Genomic DNA, 17,261 nt, shown 5'->3' with positions numbered 1-17,261 from the left:
TTAAATGCTGAATTCTTTGTGATTCAATATAAAGGTATGGGGGTCACTGAAAAATGATGGTTGGACTGAAGTATAGATGATGCATTTTCTTTTTATTAGAACTGAAAATACCATAAAAACTAAATGGCACATGTATGAGGAAGGAAAAATCCTACATGTAATTCACATTTTATAGATCATATCACTGTATACAAAAGTGCTTCTCATAACTATGGTTTTTCTTCTTCATCCTGCCCATCATTGGCACTACTGCTATAGTGCTGAATAGATGGTAAGCTCTCACAGGGTCACAAAAGACCATTTGATGTTTTGAGTTGTATAAATCAAACTCAGTGAAATCTTGTAATTTGAAAACAGTCCTGTCTGATCGCGGTGCATATTTCCTCTTTCACGTCACATTTGTGGGGATGAATGAATGCTTCAGCAGCTGGTCAGCTGATGGACGTAGCTTCTGGTCACTAGAGAGACAATGAAATTAGATCAAAGTAAACGAAATAAAAGATGCAACGCCTTCTGCATGTAACCACAGACTGCACATAATAAACGGACAACATGCCCACCATGTTGAAACCTCTGCACAGGATACCTTATATTTTAGACACGTTTCAAACCATTAATGTCACCTTACACTGAAATAGTTAAAAAATAAAAACAGTCAAGTATATAGACTTACACAGTGGATTTCTGCTTCTGTGTTAGACCTACACAGTATCACCAGGTCTCATACCTGCTTGATATAGTAAATCTGAAATTGTTTTGGCATGCAACTGAGCTTGTGAAATAAATTAATACATTTTTAAAACAAATCTTTGCACTACATCTCACCTTGTCAAGCAGATTTTTACAAATTCCTTTGCATTTTCTGAGAAACTGTCTGGTAAGGAAGGCATCAACCCTCTCTGAGCCCCAATGTAGAACAAGGCAGCCATCTTGTCCATGTGTGCCAGCGGTGGTTTCCCTGTGGCCATTTCAAACACCGTGCACCCCACGCTCCATATGTCTGACTTTCTCCCATATCCCGTTTCATTGATAATCTGAAGTGAGAAGACAAATGTCTAAAAAGTAAAGTTGAGGTCTCATGGCAGCGTAAATGTTTGCAGATTATTGATTAAATTTTTTTTTAATGACTGAACTCCAGTGTACCTCTGGTGCCATCCAGTAAGGCGTGCCATGAACAGACTTGAGCAGGTCAACACTGTTGCAAGTTGTGTGATGCATATAACTTAGTCGACGTGCGCATCCAAAGTCTATGAGTTTGATGACACCAGTTGGCATTAGCATGACATTGTTTCCCTTCAAGTCTCGGTGAATCACCCTGTTCATGTGAAGGTAAGCCACCCCTTCCAGTATCTGTTGAGTGTACAGAGCCAGGACTCGCTCTGGCAGTGGACCAAATCTGAGGGCATCAGATAATAACTTGTACTCGGGACTCTTGTGAAGAACAGTTATTTTGCCAGAAGTGATAGCTTCAGACAAAATATTTCAGACTAACCTGTGAATGATGCTTGCAATGGAGCCTCCTGGGATATACTCCATGAAGATGGAAACCACATGCTGCTGAAGCGAGGTACCCAGGAAGCCAACAATGTTGATGTGTCTGAGGGTTTTAAGCAACTCCACCTCCCCCTGCAGACGACTGTATTCTTTATTTGCAGCATCAGCGTCCGAGGAATCGAGGATCACCTGCTTCACAGCTATTAGCTGACCCTGACTGGTCAGGCCACAGTACACCTGGTAATGTGAGGCAATAAGACCTGCTGTTGTAAATGATTTTGGTTTTTCTGGAATATTCTGGAGTGCATGTTTTAATAAATGAAAAGCAAATTTTCATGTCAGAGAAAATGTCAAAGAAGGTCAATTCTAGTAGTTCATTTAGTCCTAAATGAACACAGTGGCAAAAGTAGGTCATTCTGAGTAATTTAACAATTTTTGGCTCAGTTCTTGTTCAGTTTTTTTGCTATGTGCTATCAAAAGTTAGGATACATACTGTGCCATAGGCGCCCCTGCCGAGTACTTCACCCTTTCTCCATGTGACGGTGTCATCCAAGACCAACCCAGAGCCAAGCACAGTGCCACTGCCTCTTAAAGCAATCTTCAATAAAAGGCACATAATGATAATTACACTACAAGAAAGCGTTATCACAGTGACTGAACTTAATTATCAGCTCATTCAACATTTTGTTATGCATTAGTAATGCTTCAGTTTTAAATATGATCAGTTTATCTTTGTTAAATGGGCTTTAAAGGCAATGTTAATTAAACCATTACTTAAACCTTTACTTGATCGCCCTGTCTTAGTTAACTGCAGGCCAATGTTTAACCTTCATTTAAAAATTCTTGAAAGAATAGTTGTAAAACAGCTGGGTGATCTTCTGCAAAAGGATGATTATTAGAATAGTTTCAGTCAAGATTTAGAGTTCACCGTAGCACAGAAATAGCTAATGAATGCAACGTTATTCTGTCAGGACAAGCAAGGAAAGCAGTGCTTGCCCAGTGAAATCTAACAGCAGACATACCACCGAACTGAAAGTAATCCCTCTCCTGCCATCACAAACAGCATCTGCTTGAATGTGTTGTTTGTTTCACATTTACCAGTTCTGTTTGCATTGTTTATTCTCTAATACGTATTGTGCAAATTACACATACATTCCTACTTCAAGAGTCCTGGGAGAATCACGGTGCTTAATTAACACATGGCACGTATACCCCGTGACCAGTTCTGCATGTACTCTCCGCTGCTCCACTTCTTTGAAGAATAAACAATCTAACAGCATCTCTTCTCCAGACCCTGATTCTCTAACCAGAACTGAAAACCTTATTGTTTCCTCCTCAACCAGCAGTATTTATCAGTAGATAAAGATTTGACAGTTTGACTTCCGAAACGGTTACCTCGGAAAACATATTTAGTCCCATGACACGATCATCTTCTCTGCTGGATTCCTGGTTGCTCTTTTCCTTATTTGGATTAAGCGGGCCTGTGGATGCATCCCTCTCATCCAAAGAGATCAGTTCCTCTGCCAGACACTGCAGCAGATCGTCTGTAAGTGGCCCGTCACCTGCTTCATCCAGAAACTTCTGGTAAACAGGGGACGTAATTGTGTAGCTGTTGCTACTTGAAGATGTCCATGTGTCCATCTTTGGCCGATGAGGACGTTTTGATAACACGGGCTCTGGAAGTGGTCCGTTTTGATTTCCTGTTAATGAACTTACTGTTGTGTCTTGAATATTTTTGTGTGTGTGACTGAAATCTGCACCATGAGAGGCAGATGTTGGTGTAGTGAGAGTGCTTTCATCATCACATTTGATCGTTTCAGAGTCATGTGTAGGAAAGGTCTCTTCTATTGTAGACAGGTGACTTTCACCCTTGTCTTGACAAATGTTGACACTTTTGTTAAGAACTACCTCAGTGTCTAGTTGAGGATTATTTCGCCCTTTGTGGATGCCCTTCCTGACAGGTGTGACTGGAGTTTTTATCCTGGACGGCACAGGCTTTGCTTTGCTTTTAGCTGAAACCACTGTTGTCTCAGCTGGGCTTCTGTTCGGCTTACTGTGTGCTGATTTCAGTTGCCTGTGTTTTGCTTTATGGCCCTGTTGTGTCTTCTTAGGTGGAGCACACTGGGGAGGGCTTCTCTCGTTTAGTTTCTCACAGGTGTAGGGAACTCTGAGGTTTTCATAGACAGGACCGGCAAACATCTCATAGATGGCTGGCCCTTCTTGACTCTGACTCTGTATCTGCTGAAACATATCCTTGTAGGTGATGAGGTCAACGGCAGATTTAGACCTTGGTGTTTCCTCTACACAGGGTTTTCTCAGCTGCTGGGCACTTCTCAGCTCCCTCCCTTGTGCGTGCTGCTGAGTAGTGACAGGATGTATTATTTTGCTCTGTGCATAATCAATAACCTTCTTCCGTGGCGATGAAGTGCCAGAATTAGAGTGAGCACATTTTGATTTCATCTTTGACTTGGCTTTAGCTACAGTACCCCCTCTGCTACCAGTTTGCTCGGGACTTTTCCTGGTTTTATCTTTGACCTGAGTATTCAGCAAGGAGTACTTAAAGTTGCTTTTGGACTTATTCCGATTTAAAATGCTTCTGTCTTTATGTGCTAGTATGTTGAAAGGCTGCTTAGTGTGATTGCTTGTTCTCAGTTCAAAGTTCACATTGGTTCTTTTCTCCTTATCCGGTGTAAGCTTCTCATCTTTCTTGTGATCTCCATCGTTCCGATGAATGTTTTCAGGTGAAGCACAAATTTGAATATTCCCCACAGCAGCTCTGGGATTTAACGTTTCATCTACTGGACTGCAAACTAATGTTTTGTCTACCTGGTGTTCTTCATCACAGGAATACTTCATTATTGTTTTTTCTGTCTGTTTCACATTCCTCAATTCATTTAGATCATTATTCACATTAAATACAACTCCGTGGATAATCTCAGTCCCGGGTTCAGAAGTGTTCCCCACGTTGTTCTTCTCGTCCTTTGACTCTGATGTGAAAACTATTACATTATTCAAAATGCCTTCATCCTGAGTCAGAGTGTCTCCATTTTTTGCAGAGTCATATGCTTTTGATGACTCACTGTCAGCACACTCTTTTGTAATATTCATACGGCTCACTTTGCCTTCATTCTGAGAGTTCAAAGCTATTTCACTGTTGTGAAGATCACTTGTATGATTGATAAGGTCTTCCTTCAGGCTATGTCCTGATCTGCGGATCAGTGGAACATGATTAATCTTTGACTGAACTTTAAAATGCAGCGCTGTCTTCCCAGTCCTATCAGCCTCAGCGGTGCTCGCATCCTTCGGAAGCTCCAACATCCTGTCGTGACTGACAGTCAGATATGCATCTTGATCCCTGTCAGCGTCCTCATCCTCTAAATCGACTGAGCTGTGGCTGCTGCTGGACCCGCTCTCCACACTGCCATCCTTCGTCGTTGAAGGGTCAATGCATGAGCTGCCCCAGGACAGTCTCTCTCTTTTCAACCTGGTCCTTGTAGAAATAGGGCTCTGACTGATGGGCTTCAGGGGAACATGTTGCTTTAGTACAGGCAGAGCGGTGCCGTCTCTGAAGCGTTTGTCCAGGGGTGCCAAGAGTTTTGGTGTTCGGGGCAGGAGACCCTGGAGAAACCCGTGGCAAATTAATAATACAGGAATTATTCATTATAAAAACATTATGTGGATGAAAAAGAAATGAAAGTATTGGGGAAAATGGAAGGATTGTAATTAAAACATACCTTTTGTTCATTTATAGTATGATGAGAACCCAACCCTGCAGATAGAAAGAGATGTAATCATCAAACGTCATTGAAATATAACGTGTAATGCAGAGTACATACGGGTCTGGATGTGTGCTCTGGCCTGCATCATAGTGTTTGGACACAGCAGAGGTTCCATGATGCTGGGAGCCGATTGGCTGAGCTGACTGGGCTCTGGCACAGACAACAAGTGGGAGGGTGGCGATGCAGCAACCACACTTCTTGTTCTTCGTCTCCTGAAAAAAGAAGAAGCAATATTTAGTTTTTGTGAGTGCCAGTGATTTGTTAAACTTTTTCTTGTCAGCACTGCTGCACCTGCTTCTCTTCATCTGTGATGGTAACAAGTAGCGTAACAAGTTAGCTATCTGCTGCTTGATAGTTCACGTGTATGTATACCTGTGTGGTGGGGGTACTGGCTGGCAGGGGCTTCTCACACTCAGCAAGCCAGATGCCAGAGGATGGTCTGCATGGCCCCGGTGTCTGCTGTTGTTGCTCTTGTGCAAACTGGGCAGAGACACATCTTGACTGAGGAAAAGAGTGGAAAACCCTTTATGGTTGTCATGGAGAAACTCATTATTATTTGTGGACACACTATAATGTCTGAACTGAGAAATTATAAAGAAGAACATTAATGAAAGACATGTACAGATGCATTTGAAGTTTGTTTTGTTTCAAACTGCATGTAAAGCCTCACTTTGCTCACATTTCTGGAAGCTGACGCTATGAAAGGAGAGACCGGCTTAAAGACCTTTGTTCTCCTTGGAGAGCTTGGAGTTGATTCAGTGGTGAGAGCTGCTCATAACAGACAATGGGCTGATTCACCAAAGCCCCCTCTCCCCCTGTTCCTAACCTGTTTGGCTAGAACAGGTTGTCCTCTGGACACGGTGACAGGTGCCTGTGCGCAGATCTGTGGGTGTAACCAGACACTTTTCTGCTGTTGGTGTTAAAGGACGGGGGATTTGTTGACCAGCCCATTGAGAGTGTATGCTGTATATACAGGACTGTGTGTTATAGCTGCAGGCTGTTACCTGTACACATCAAAGATGTTTGTCTGTACACAACAGTCTGTGGTTACCTATAAACAGATGCTGATGCGTTCACAGGAGTCAGCGCAGGATCACCAGCTTGTAAATTATATTCTTATCCTGATACAGTGAATGCACACTTAAAAAGACCGCACATGATAATGTGTGTGCTTGAGAGAGAGAGATTTTAGCGTGCCCACCTGCCTCCCCTGCCTGCCTCCTGATAGGCTTCCCTCATGTCTATCAGTGTTTCCATGGATTCTTGGGAACAGGGGGGGATCCCCTTATCTGCTCCGGACACACACAAACACACAGCGTAACACCCGTTCATCAAATGTCATTTTTATTCTTTCAGTCTTCGTAGTAAAATGCTGAGCTGAAACTCAAACACGTACCATCCAAACAGTCTGTCAGTGGTACAAAAACAGAAAAGCCACGTTGTACCTCCTGTAACAGTCAGCAGGAAAAGAGTTTTCTAACTCCACAAAGAGCCTTGATAACCATACAAACGAACAAGTTCAACTTAAGTTCACACTTACTATTTTCTACATTAAACGTACAGCAGCACAGCGTTCATATTTACCGCACTAATGCTCATCACAGAGGAAATAATAGGTTTTACCTGTTTCTGAGCCTGTTGGTCTCTGATCCCATGATGAGGCCACTTTAAAGAATTCTTTTTTAAACTATCACTCCTCTATCCCGATTTCTTGGTCAGTAGTTTCTTTCTCTCACTGTAGTCGAAATGCTTTTGGTGTCCTGTCTAACACCCTCGCTTTCCCTCTGTGGTGTCCAAACCATGCCGTCTGGGGTTGAGTACGAGACCACTCCTATCCAGTCACCCCCCCAACCCCCTCCTTTTAGAAGGTGATTTGATCTCATGGCCTATTTGGGATGCTGATTATGTTCCTTTTTCAAAATCTGAAGCGTTAGCTGCCATCCAGGACCCGTGAACTGAGAGGCATTTTTATTGCAAGTTAATGTTAACTTTGTCTTTAACCCTTTTGACCTCTTAGGTTAAAAGGTTAGGTTAACTAGGGCACAATTTTAGTCCAATCTAATAAGTCCACAAAAGGAATGCCGCTTCATTTTCACCAAACACTTCAAGTAAACATGGCTAAAACCTCTTAAAGCTCCCTTACCTTGGCTCAGGTCTTTATGATGGTCAGATTGAGGGGGGCTCCCTGGAGACTCTGGAACTTCCTGGAACCAAGAACAAAGGTGAGGTCGTCAATACATGCTCCAGTCTTAAAAATGAGGCTCATAAAAGATCTTCCAGATGGAATTTATGTTTATAATGCTTAAAATAATTTAAAACAAATATATACATTTCAATTAGATTAAATGTACTTGTAGCATCAATGTCCACAAGTGACTTTGACACAAAAACGTAAAACTTTATAACGTTATAATTTAAATATATGACTCTGAACTTTCCTGTAAGCTGAATTTCTTCATTCTACACTGAGTCTAATATGCTGCTATGGACTCGCCCTGTATTCTATATATGTATTACTCTAAATGTGTTGTGCACACAGACATTATACCTGTGTACATACACTACAGATCTTCCCTGTAAACCACCTGCTGGTCTCCTCCAGCTAACCAGCTGTCTGCTCATCTACTTTTCCTATAAGAACACCCACAATACAGTAGTATGGCAGTACGGTGTCAGCTACACAGAGCACGTGTACACTCAAACAGAGAGCCAATTACTGGTCCATATATATGTCTTCTGGGTGACCACACTGTCTCTCTGTGTGTTTGTTAACTGAACTGACTGCACTGAAAAACACACAGCTTGCTGGTCACACTGCAGACGTAAAACTCACCCTGGTGTGGCTGTACTGAAGAAAGTGATCTTGACGGGTTGCTGTCATTGTGGGCGTGGCTACTATCGACTGGTTAGGATAAAAGCTCTCAATGTCCAACTCTCCGTCTGAATCTCCAATCTCTGAGACCAAATCCCGTGTTTGTGAAATAGGAACGGCATCTACACAAAACCAGGAAAAGAAAGAAGTAGTAAAGTGTAAAGTAAAATAAGTCCACTTTTTTTCTTCCTGCAGAAATTGTGCAAATCCCTGTTTGGGGCCACACTCCTGGGGTTGGGGTGCAGGCGTCTGATAGGTTAGAAACAGTAAAAGAAAAAGGGAAAAAAAGCTATTTTTATTTTTGGCTTAAACAATGTTCTCATCCATATTGATCCATGCTCTCTCTGTCACATGGTTTCAGTTTGTTGACGCAGACTCCGTCACATGTAAAGGCTCTTAGTAAAGTGCTCCCTCACACATTAACAAACAAGTCTTTCTTATACCCACATGAGTGCAGACGTTTTACTGTGATAAACAGGATTATGAATGAATCTGGTATGCCGATTATTTGTATCCGTATAAGAAAGCCAGGAAGATCAAGAACGGAGAATTTGAGGCTTTATACTTCGTACATTGGCACATGCTTACTTTAGATTCATTTTAATAAGTTTAATAAGTAGCTGATCAATTAAACACTAACCAGAGTAAAGAGCAAATAACTCACTCGACAATAAGAGTACTCTAATATAATCTACAGGCAGTGTCACAGAATAAGAAACAGGGATATCAGCTGATTTGGTTTATAATCTGCAGATCAAAGTCATGCATTGTGATGTTACACTCACACCCCAGAGCGCCGTAGTGCTGGACAACAGTGTTAAAGTGCTTGTAGACAGGATCATTTACATTTTACAGAAACCTTTACAAACTGCATGACATGATCCGATTTGTGATCGTTCTGAAAGAGCATGAAATGATAATCCTTACTTTTCCAAAGAAGATTAAAAACACTGTTGAAATAAGGAATTTCATGATTTTCGCACAGCTGAGCAGGGACGTTTATTTCCTTTGAACCTTTTTATTGTCCCTTTACCTCCTTTTTTGGTCTCCATTGACTTTCGGAGGAACATCTGTCTCTTTAGGAACTGCTGATGTTCTGATCCTGTGAATCCTGTGGGATGGGGCCTCCACGGGTTAAGGGAAATCCCGTGTATGTTACTGATGGAGTTTGGAAGATTGGTCAGTTTTTCATATCTCTAAAGCTGTTCCTGAGCAGTTTGTGTGGTATGGAGGAGACCGCTGCCATCGGGGATGCTGTAGCTATGGAGATTGTGCGAGGACTGCACAATGTAGGTAGGTGGGAGGTGAATGCCAAGGCACAATGATTTCCAGCAGGACTTGCCATTGTGACAAAATCATCAGTGGCATTCAGTTTACCTGGTCGGGTGATCAGTTTATTGCCAGTTAAAGAGAACTTGTTGGTGAAATAGCTGCTGGCTGAATGAACACTGATCGCAAAGAGTGAGACAAATGAGGTTAAGGTGTGTGTGTGCGTGTGTGTGTGCGTGTGTGTACCTTTTTGACTTAGCGCCTCCATCAGAACATGGATGATGTCTTCTGTCAGAAAGCTGTTGGTATTAGCAGCGTAGTGGAGAGCAGAGCAGCCGTTATGGTCTCGTACCATCAAATCACTGATGAAGTTAAAAGACAGATGAAACAAATCTCAATATATTTTTTTGCACTTCTAGTGAACTTTACATATTTAATACTTAAATCAGCATGTTGCTCGATGACAAAAGGCTTTAATGTTACCTGTCTACTGTATAAATGTGAGCATGTATTTGTGCTTTCTTACGCAGAAACTCCCAGCAGTTCCTTGATGACCTCCACGGGTTTGTGCTCCCATGGCAGATGTGCTCCTAAGTCTTCAAACAGGTCGACGTCCCTGACAGCAAGCATCACAGCTGTCACACCGTCGCTGTTTGGAACATTCACATCCAGCCCGTCGGTCTGAAGCTGACACGTGCAAACACACACAAACACAAACACAGGGGGAAAAATTCTAAATTAAACTGCTGATATAACAAGCAGCACATTTTAGTGTCATCCATTTCCACCATTAGATGTTACTGGCCTCAATGTGTGTGAATTAGTTATTGTGAAGCAGTCAGATGGTACTAGTTAGCCAACAGACACTTCTTCACGGCTATGGGAGAATTAATTTGATGCTTTATAGGGAACTAAACACTAATGAAGATCTGTTTTCTCCTCGTCTTCCTCCCATTTTCTCATGTAGTCACCTCATGCAACATTTGATCACTTTTCCCATCCAGAGCCATCAGCCCCAGTCCCTGTTCTATAAATGCATCGTGTTCATATTCAGACTCTGTTCAATCCTCTTTCTCCCCATCTCTGCCTCATCGAGGTTGTCCATGGCATCTAATTCAAAATATTCATCAACCATCTGCTTTCTCCACTCCAGCCTTTTAGACTCTATCTCCTACATTTGTCTCAGATAATGCTCCACGATGGACCCTAACACCACAGAAACATTTCATCTTGCATGTTCACATTTCTTAAAACAGATTTTGGCCTTTTGTTCCAACTGATCTCTCTTTATTAAAACTGCACACGGAGTAACAAAGTGCTGCAGTGTGAAATGAGGCCACGAGGCTCAGACCGTACCCTGCATTCAGTGAGCTGTACTTTGTGCTGGAAATGTTTGTAACAAGTTAGAGTTTTGGAAAAATGAATTAAATAAGCAGCGACAGACCGACGTTTTAAATATAAAAGAATCCTGCATATGAAATACCCCAAACACCTGTGTGCTTCATAAATAAATAACCAAGGTGATATATGTAAGTTATTAGTTCATTCAGTTTATGTTTAATTCATAAATAAATAAATAAATAAACCTGTGTACTCAGCTGTCAGCATACCCAAACAGTGTGGGCTATTTCCAGTCATTTTACAAAAGCACCTGAGCGTTAGTATCACATTTCCAGATACACAAAGTCACCAAAGGACACACTAACAATGGCAGGCCTCTTTGCTGCTCTGAGCTGGTTATAATTCAGGAATGCATTTGGAAATGCCAAATTAAATGTGCCTTATTATTACATTACAGAATCACATATATATTTTCTCATGATTTTAGAGGTTTAACAACATTTTCAGTCTCAGAATCAAAACTTTTTTTGGTTCAACCACTGTTTAATCCAACGACGGCAAACTCATTTCAGTTGTGGGCCACGTGCAGCTCACTTTGATCAGAGGAGGGCTGGACCAGTGAAACTCTCCCTTTGTGCCAGTGTAGACATCACATGTTTAAAATCCCTGAAATAGCTTAACATAAGAAAAAGAAGTGCACTTTTAACAGTATTAACTTTTAAACACTTTTAACTGTTTTTTGACATGATAAATGTAAAATCTAAATGTATTTACAGTGGGGCAAAAAAGTATTTAGTCAGCCACCGATTGTGCAAGTTCCCCCACTTAAAATGATGACAGAGGTCAGTAATTTGCACCAGAGGTACACTTCAACTGTGAGAGACAGAATGTGAAAAAAAAATCCATGAATCCACATGGTAGGATTTGTAAAGAATTTATTCGTAAATCAGGGTGGAAAATAAGTATTTGGTCACCTCAAACAAGGAAAATCTCTGGCTCTCACAGACCTGTAACGTCTTCTGTAAGAAGCTTTTCTGTCCCCCACTCGTTACCTGTATGAATGGCACCTGTTTGAACTCATCATCTGTATAAAAGACACCTGTCCACAGCCTCAAACAGTCAGACTCCAAACTCCGCCATGGCCAAGACCAAAGAGCTTTCGAAGGACACCAGGAAAAGTATTGTAGACCTGCACCAGACTGGGAAGAGTGAATCTACAATAGGCAAGCAGCTTGGTGTGAAAAAATCAACTGTGGGAGCAATCATCAGAAAATGGAAGACATACAAGACCACTGATAATCTCCCTCCATCTGGGGCTCCACGCAAGATCTCATCCCGTGGGGTCAAAATGATCATGAGAACGGTGAGCAAAGATCCCAGAACCACACGGGGGGACCTGGTGAATGACCTGCAGAGAGCTGGGACCAAAGTAACAAAGGTCACCATCAGTAACACACTACAACGGCAGGGAATCAAATCCCGCAGTGCCAGACGTGTTCCGCTGCTGAAGCCAGTGCATGTCCAGGCCCGTCTGAAGTTTGCCAGAGAGCACATGGATGATACAGCAGAGGATTGGGAGAATGTCATGTGGTCAGATGAAACCAAAGTAGAACTTTTTGGTGTAAACTCAACTCGTCGTGTTTGGAGGAAGAAGAATACTGAGTTGCATCCCAAGAACACCATACCTACTGTGAAGCATGGGGGTGGAAACATCATGCTATGGGGCTGTTTTTCTGCCAAGGGGACAGGACGACTGATCCGTGTTAAGGACAGAATGAATGGGGCCATGTATCGTGAGATTTTGAGCCAAAACCTCCTTCCATCAGTGAGAACTTTGAAGATGAAACGAGGCTGGGTCTTCCAACATGACAATGATCCAAAACACACCGCCCGGGCAACAAAGGAGTGGCTCCGTAAGAAGCATTTGAAAGTCCTGGAGTGGCCTAGCCAGTCTCCAGACCTCAACCCCATAGAAAATCTGTGGCGGGAGTTGAAAGTCCGTGTTGCTCGGCGACAGCCCCAAAACATCACTGCTCTCGAGAAGATCTGCATGGAGGAATGGGCCAAAATAGCAGCTACTGTGTGTGCAAACCTGGTAAAGACCTATAGTAAACGTTTGACCTCTGTTATTGCCAACAAAGGTTATGTTACAAAGTATTAAGTTGTATTTTTGTTATTGACCAAATACTTATTTTCCACCCTGATTTACGAATAAATTCTTTACAAATCCTACCATGTGGATTCATGGATTTTTTTTTTCACATTCTGTCTCTCACAGTTGAAGTGTACCTCTGGTGCAAATTACTGACCTCTGTCATCATTTTAAGTGGGGGAACTTGCACAATCGGTGGCTGACTAAATACTTTTTTTGCCCCACTGTATTTATTTGTTCATTTTTATTGTTTTTTTTTTTTTTTTTTACTGTGAACTCATTAAAAAGATTCTACAGTAGATGAAAAATCTGAAACATTTGTGTCATTTAATTGTTTATTAGTTACTTAATTACTTTGGTGTCGCGTGAGTGGCTATGGGGCGGGCCTTATTAGTATGAAAAGCTTATATAAAATAAACTTATTAAAATACAGTTAAAAGCCCAAAATCTATGTCATCCTTTACATTTTCCAAAGCCACACAGTGCACAACAACTGCATGTGCTTTTGTAATGGGAGAAGATTGTTGCCCTTGTTGTGTTGTCTTTACTCATCTGGGAAATCCTTTGACTCTCAGGTGTGTGTGTGTGTGTGTGTGTGTGTGTGTGTGTGTGTGTGTGTGTGTGTGTGTGTGTGTGTGTGTGTGTGTGTGTGTGTGTGTGAAGTGAGCTTACCAGCAGGTGCTGTAAGGAGTGGAGGTCTCCCTGCCAGGCAGCCTGCAGTAGCTGCGCCTGGGGGGGCAGATGAGGCCTTGACATCCACCTCACCATTTCTTCCCGCAGCTCTGGCGGACTTATGTGGAGCGCTGTCTGCTGGCTGAAGTTGCACAAGGTCAGGTCAGCATCTGTCCTCAGGAGCTGCTGAACCACCTGTTAAACCCACCACATAAAAAACCTGAAACATCTCAAAAAAATGTGAAGCGTAGATGTGTCGTTTCTGTCAGTAAAAGGACTGTTGTTGCTCATTTTAGTGTAAACACCTTGTGGTTGGGTGTATTTTAAGAAAACATAAGTTTGAGTTATAATTGGAGAGTTTCCCTCCAGACAAGCCTGTTTTGAATGTCTCCCTCAGAGGATGCAGAGGAGCTATGTTAAAAAAAAGTTGCATAATCTCATGTGATCACAGCACTTTGTTGTTATTGAAAGGAAAAGTACGACGTGTTACGTGACAGAAACTGGTTTCGTCTACCCAACCAATCATATCCATCTGGTGCTTTCCAGGGCTGGAGTAGCCAGCTTACCAAAGCGGAAGCATGGTTACAATAGACATGTACTTGCCAAACTCTCTCTACCGCACACATGCACACGCCGTTACCTCGCTCATGGCACCGCAGCAGGCAGCGATAAGGGGAGTGCATCCTTGTTCCTTGTCTTCCTTCAGCTCTCCTTTCTGCACCCCATCATCAGTCTCACCCTTCTTACACCCTTTCACCATCTCCCAGTCAGACCTGTGTGAACACGAGCCAAAGAAAAGCACAGTGTCTGAGCTGTGAGTCAGGGCAGACTGCTACTTTCATCGTTATTTAGAGAAACAAACGAGGTGGAGAAATTATTGTAAACACACCGCTGATAGATATTACCAAGCACTTTCAGCTAGATGTCTTTGGCAGTCTCTGTGTCTGTGCGATTATTAGTGTGACATTAACCTTGTGATGTAAGTCTCTGGTGATCTAGTGCTCCCCGCAGAGACTAGACTCAGGGCAGAGTATGAAGTATTATGTCTCATTATTACTGCTAGCGATACACATCTTAGTGCATTATGGTACTACATAAACGCAGAGTTTGTGGAGCTAAATAATAATATTTCAACTTGTGTTGATCTGGAAACACTTCTGTGTTTCTGTGTGGTTATGTGTCACCACGACAGGAAGAACAAAATAGCCCAAAGTCTCAGGATTGACTACTTCATGAACAAAAAGTGTGTGTTTTTTTAGTAAACCACCTTATTTGACCATGTTCGCGCACGCTAACACTCCCCCCTAATGTAATGTGAAATCATTTTATAAGTGTTTGTATATTTGTAAAGTAGAAATGTGTCTGTGAGGACTGAACTCCCTCTGGTTTAATGTTTGACAAAAGTAACAGTCAAAATGGATGAAGTGTCTAAAGCGAGTGCTGAGAGAAGGCTAATTTAAAAGTACAATAGAAAAAGTGCCTTGTACACATTTCCTGACATTAAACAGTTGTAAGTGGTGCTCATCTGTGTGAGCAGCATTAAGGGAAGACGATGATAATTGGAGTAAAAAGCTAAAATGAACTATTGTTTACTTACTGTTGTTTCATTTGTCTGAATCCACTTGTATATCTTCTCAAACCTTCTGTGGACGTTTGATCAGTGAACCTTTGATCTTTACTGCACACTCTCCACTCGAGTATTTCCTCCACTTTCCTCTGTTTTGTCCTGCATGCCTTCTGCTGTACGTTTACATTTGGTTACCTTGGAGACAGTCAGACAGACAAGCTGTGGCTTTAAATGCTTTCAGTCTGTTTGTTGCCTGATGCATTAAATCTAAGTGAAACCACGAATATGATTTCTGTCTAGTGTGCTCGACGCAGTTAGACTGTGCATGTAGTAAAGTTTGCTTCTGCGCATGATCAGGCTTTGTTTTTGGAGAAGGGGAGAAATGCACAAGCAATCTTTTAACTCATCAAGCTCAACTAAACAGGGAGGCTGAAGAAACCTATAAGTGAGCACGATCATATATATATATCCAGTCTTTATATCCATAAATACGATACTGTATAATTAACATATTCTCTAAATGAGGCTTCAGGATGACTGCTTGTGCACACGGTGCTGTTTTAAACTCCAAACCTGCTCTTGTGTTGTTGGATTTTGTTGACATGGTTAAAACATGCTAGTCTGTATGTTCAGAGAGTACCTACGATTACAGCTGAATGTTCAGGTGTGAGCTTCCTTAATGACAGTCACACCAAACTGAGGTATAATCTAACGCTGTATTACTTCTCCACAGCAGCGTGAAAGTCTCTGCTTTTAACTTCTAGATGCAACTTTGTGTTGGTTTCAGTTTCAGCAGCAAACTGGATGGAACAGTTAATTCCTCCTTCTTTCCTATTATTCTGTCATTTGTGTATCACAAATAAACAAGACAGGTCAATAAGTGACTCTTAGGTCAGTCTGAGAAACTCTTCATTGTTCCTTTGAACTCTGACTTTGGTTCTGTCAGAGACCATATTCTGTGTCCTCTCACTTTGTTTTTGCAGAATGTTTGCTCTGTGATGTCATTTCCTCTGGACCTTTGCATTTCAGCTGAACAGATGGATGTGACTTTTTTCCCCGAAATTAATGCATTTGACTCCAGTTGTCTCCTCTTTAAGTCCCTGCGCTGGCAGCACAGCAGTGGCATCGTTGACCTTGTGTAAACTCTTTTTCTTCTGTTTTATCCTCCTGTCTGACCTTATCTGTGGAGCCCGCGGTGAGGGAATTGGGTCCTGACTCTGTCAGTGGGAGATGATTTGGCCACTTTCAGGTTTCCTTTCAGTCGTGCCACTTTCTGAATTTAAATTGTCTCTGAGCTTCTTCTGTAGTTCTGATATCATGATTTTACAAAGCCACACCTAAGGGAATGACATGAAGGCCTGTATAAATGCATATATGAGTCAGCTTTAGACCTTTTGATGACATTTTGTTTTGACACTTTAAAATACATAAAACATAAATGAAAACAAATAAAGAAAAAAAACTTTCAGTAAATTTTAAAGTGCCTTTCCATAGAATATGAAGTTTTAATAAATACATGAGTAGGTTTATGTTTCTGCAGCTTCTGAATGTTATATTAATTAATGCTAAAGCTGCAAAGTAAAATCTGTCGCTTCTATTAATTTTATTTCTTTTAAAAAATATTCTTACTTGTACATATAAAAAATTTATAGAAAAAAAAAATACTGCAAATTAAACTATGCAACCACCTGAATCTGATAATGGCTATGAAAACAGCTTAAAGTGAAACAGTTTTTATCAGTGGCCTACATCTACACAAGAGGTGCAAATATACAATTATGAAGGAGAAAAAGAAACACTTATTTCACCAACTTTACCTCCTGAGGACTGGAGTTGTGATATTTGATGTAAATCGCTGTGTAACGCTCCATATGAACACTAGATGTCGCTGTTGGACAACTGCTCTGAACCCGTGCCACGCTTGAATCCGTACTCGCTGCACCTGTCCTCATCGCGTCACCACAGGCGGATGCACAGTGAATAGAATATAGTGAAGAGAATATAATTTTGTATAGAATCACAAAACTATACATTTCTTGTTTTTTTGGACTTTAAAGTTTATTGTTGCAGCTTCTTCAGATGGAACTCTGAACTCTGCAGACTCCTCTGTCTTTT

General features: G+C 41.6%; 1 protein-coding gene across 5 annotated transcripts; it reads right to left on the bottom strand.

Moving 5' to 3' along the window:
* Nucleotides 1-36: 36 nt before the first annotated feature.
* map3k19 (mitogen-activated protein kinase kinase kinase 19) lies at nt 37-15,303 on the bottom strand. Of its 5 annotated transcripts, XM_085383547.1 has the most exons (18): nt 15,177-15,303; nt 14,220-14,352; nt 13,580-13,774; nt 9,941-10,101; nt 9,661-9,776; nt 8,107-8,267; nt 7,417-7,477; nt 6,475-6,562; nt 5,646-5,774; nt 5,331-5,485; nt 5,229-5,263; nt 2,890-5,112; nt 1,988-2,092; nt 1,493-1,731; nt 1,144-1,396; nt 826-1,034; nt 674-727; nt 37-458 (listed from the first exon to the last, which is right to left on the bottom strand). In XM_085383547.1, the coding sequence occupies exons 1-17, from the start codon at nt 15,185-15,187 to the stop codon at nt 712-714; spliced, it is 4,290 nt and encodes a 1,429-aa protein (XP_085239673.1). In that variant the 5' UTR covers nt 15,188-15,303; the 3' UTR covers nt 37-458; nt 674-711. The 5 variants fall into 5 exon arrangements, with proteins under 5 accessions (XP_085239673.1, XP_085239672.1, XP_085239671.1 ...); XM_085383546.1 differs by having other exon boundaries at nt 37-727; XM_085383545.1 differs by lacking the exon at nt 674-727.
* Nucleotides 15,304-17,261: the final 1,958 nt, after the last annotated feature.

This window comes from Rhamphochromis longiceps, linkage group LG16 (assembly GCF_057381845.1).
Source record: "Rhamphochromis longiceps isolate RC_006_pf linkage group LG16, R_longiceps_female_GT1.1, whole genome shotgun sequence".
NCBI classification, from domain to species: Eukaryota; Metazoa; Chordata; class Actinopteri; order Cichliformes; family Cichlidae; genus Rhamphochromis; species Rhamphochromis longiceps.
This window is presented reverse-complemented; position numbering and strand designations above follow the sequence as displayed.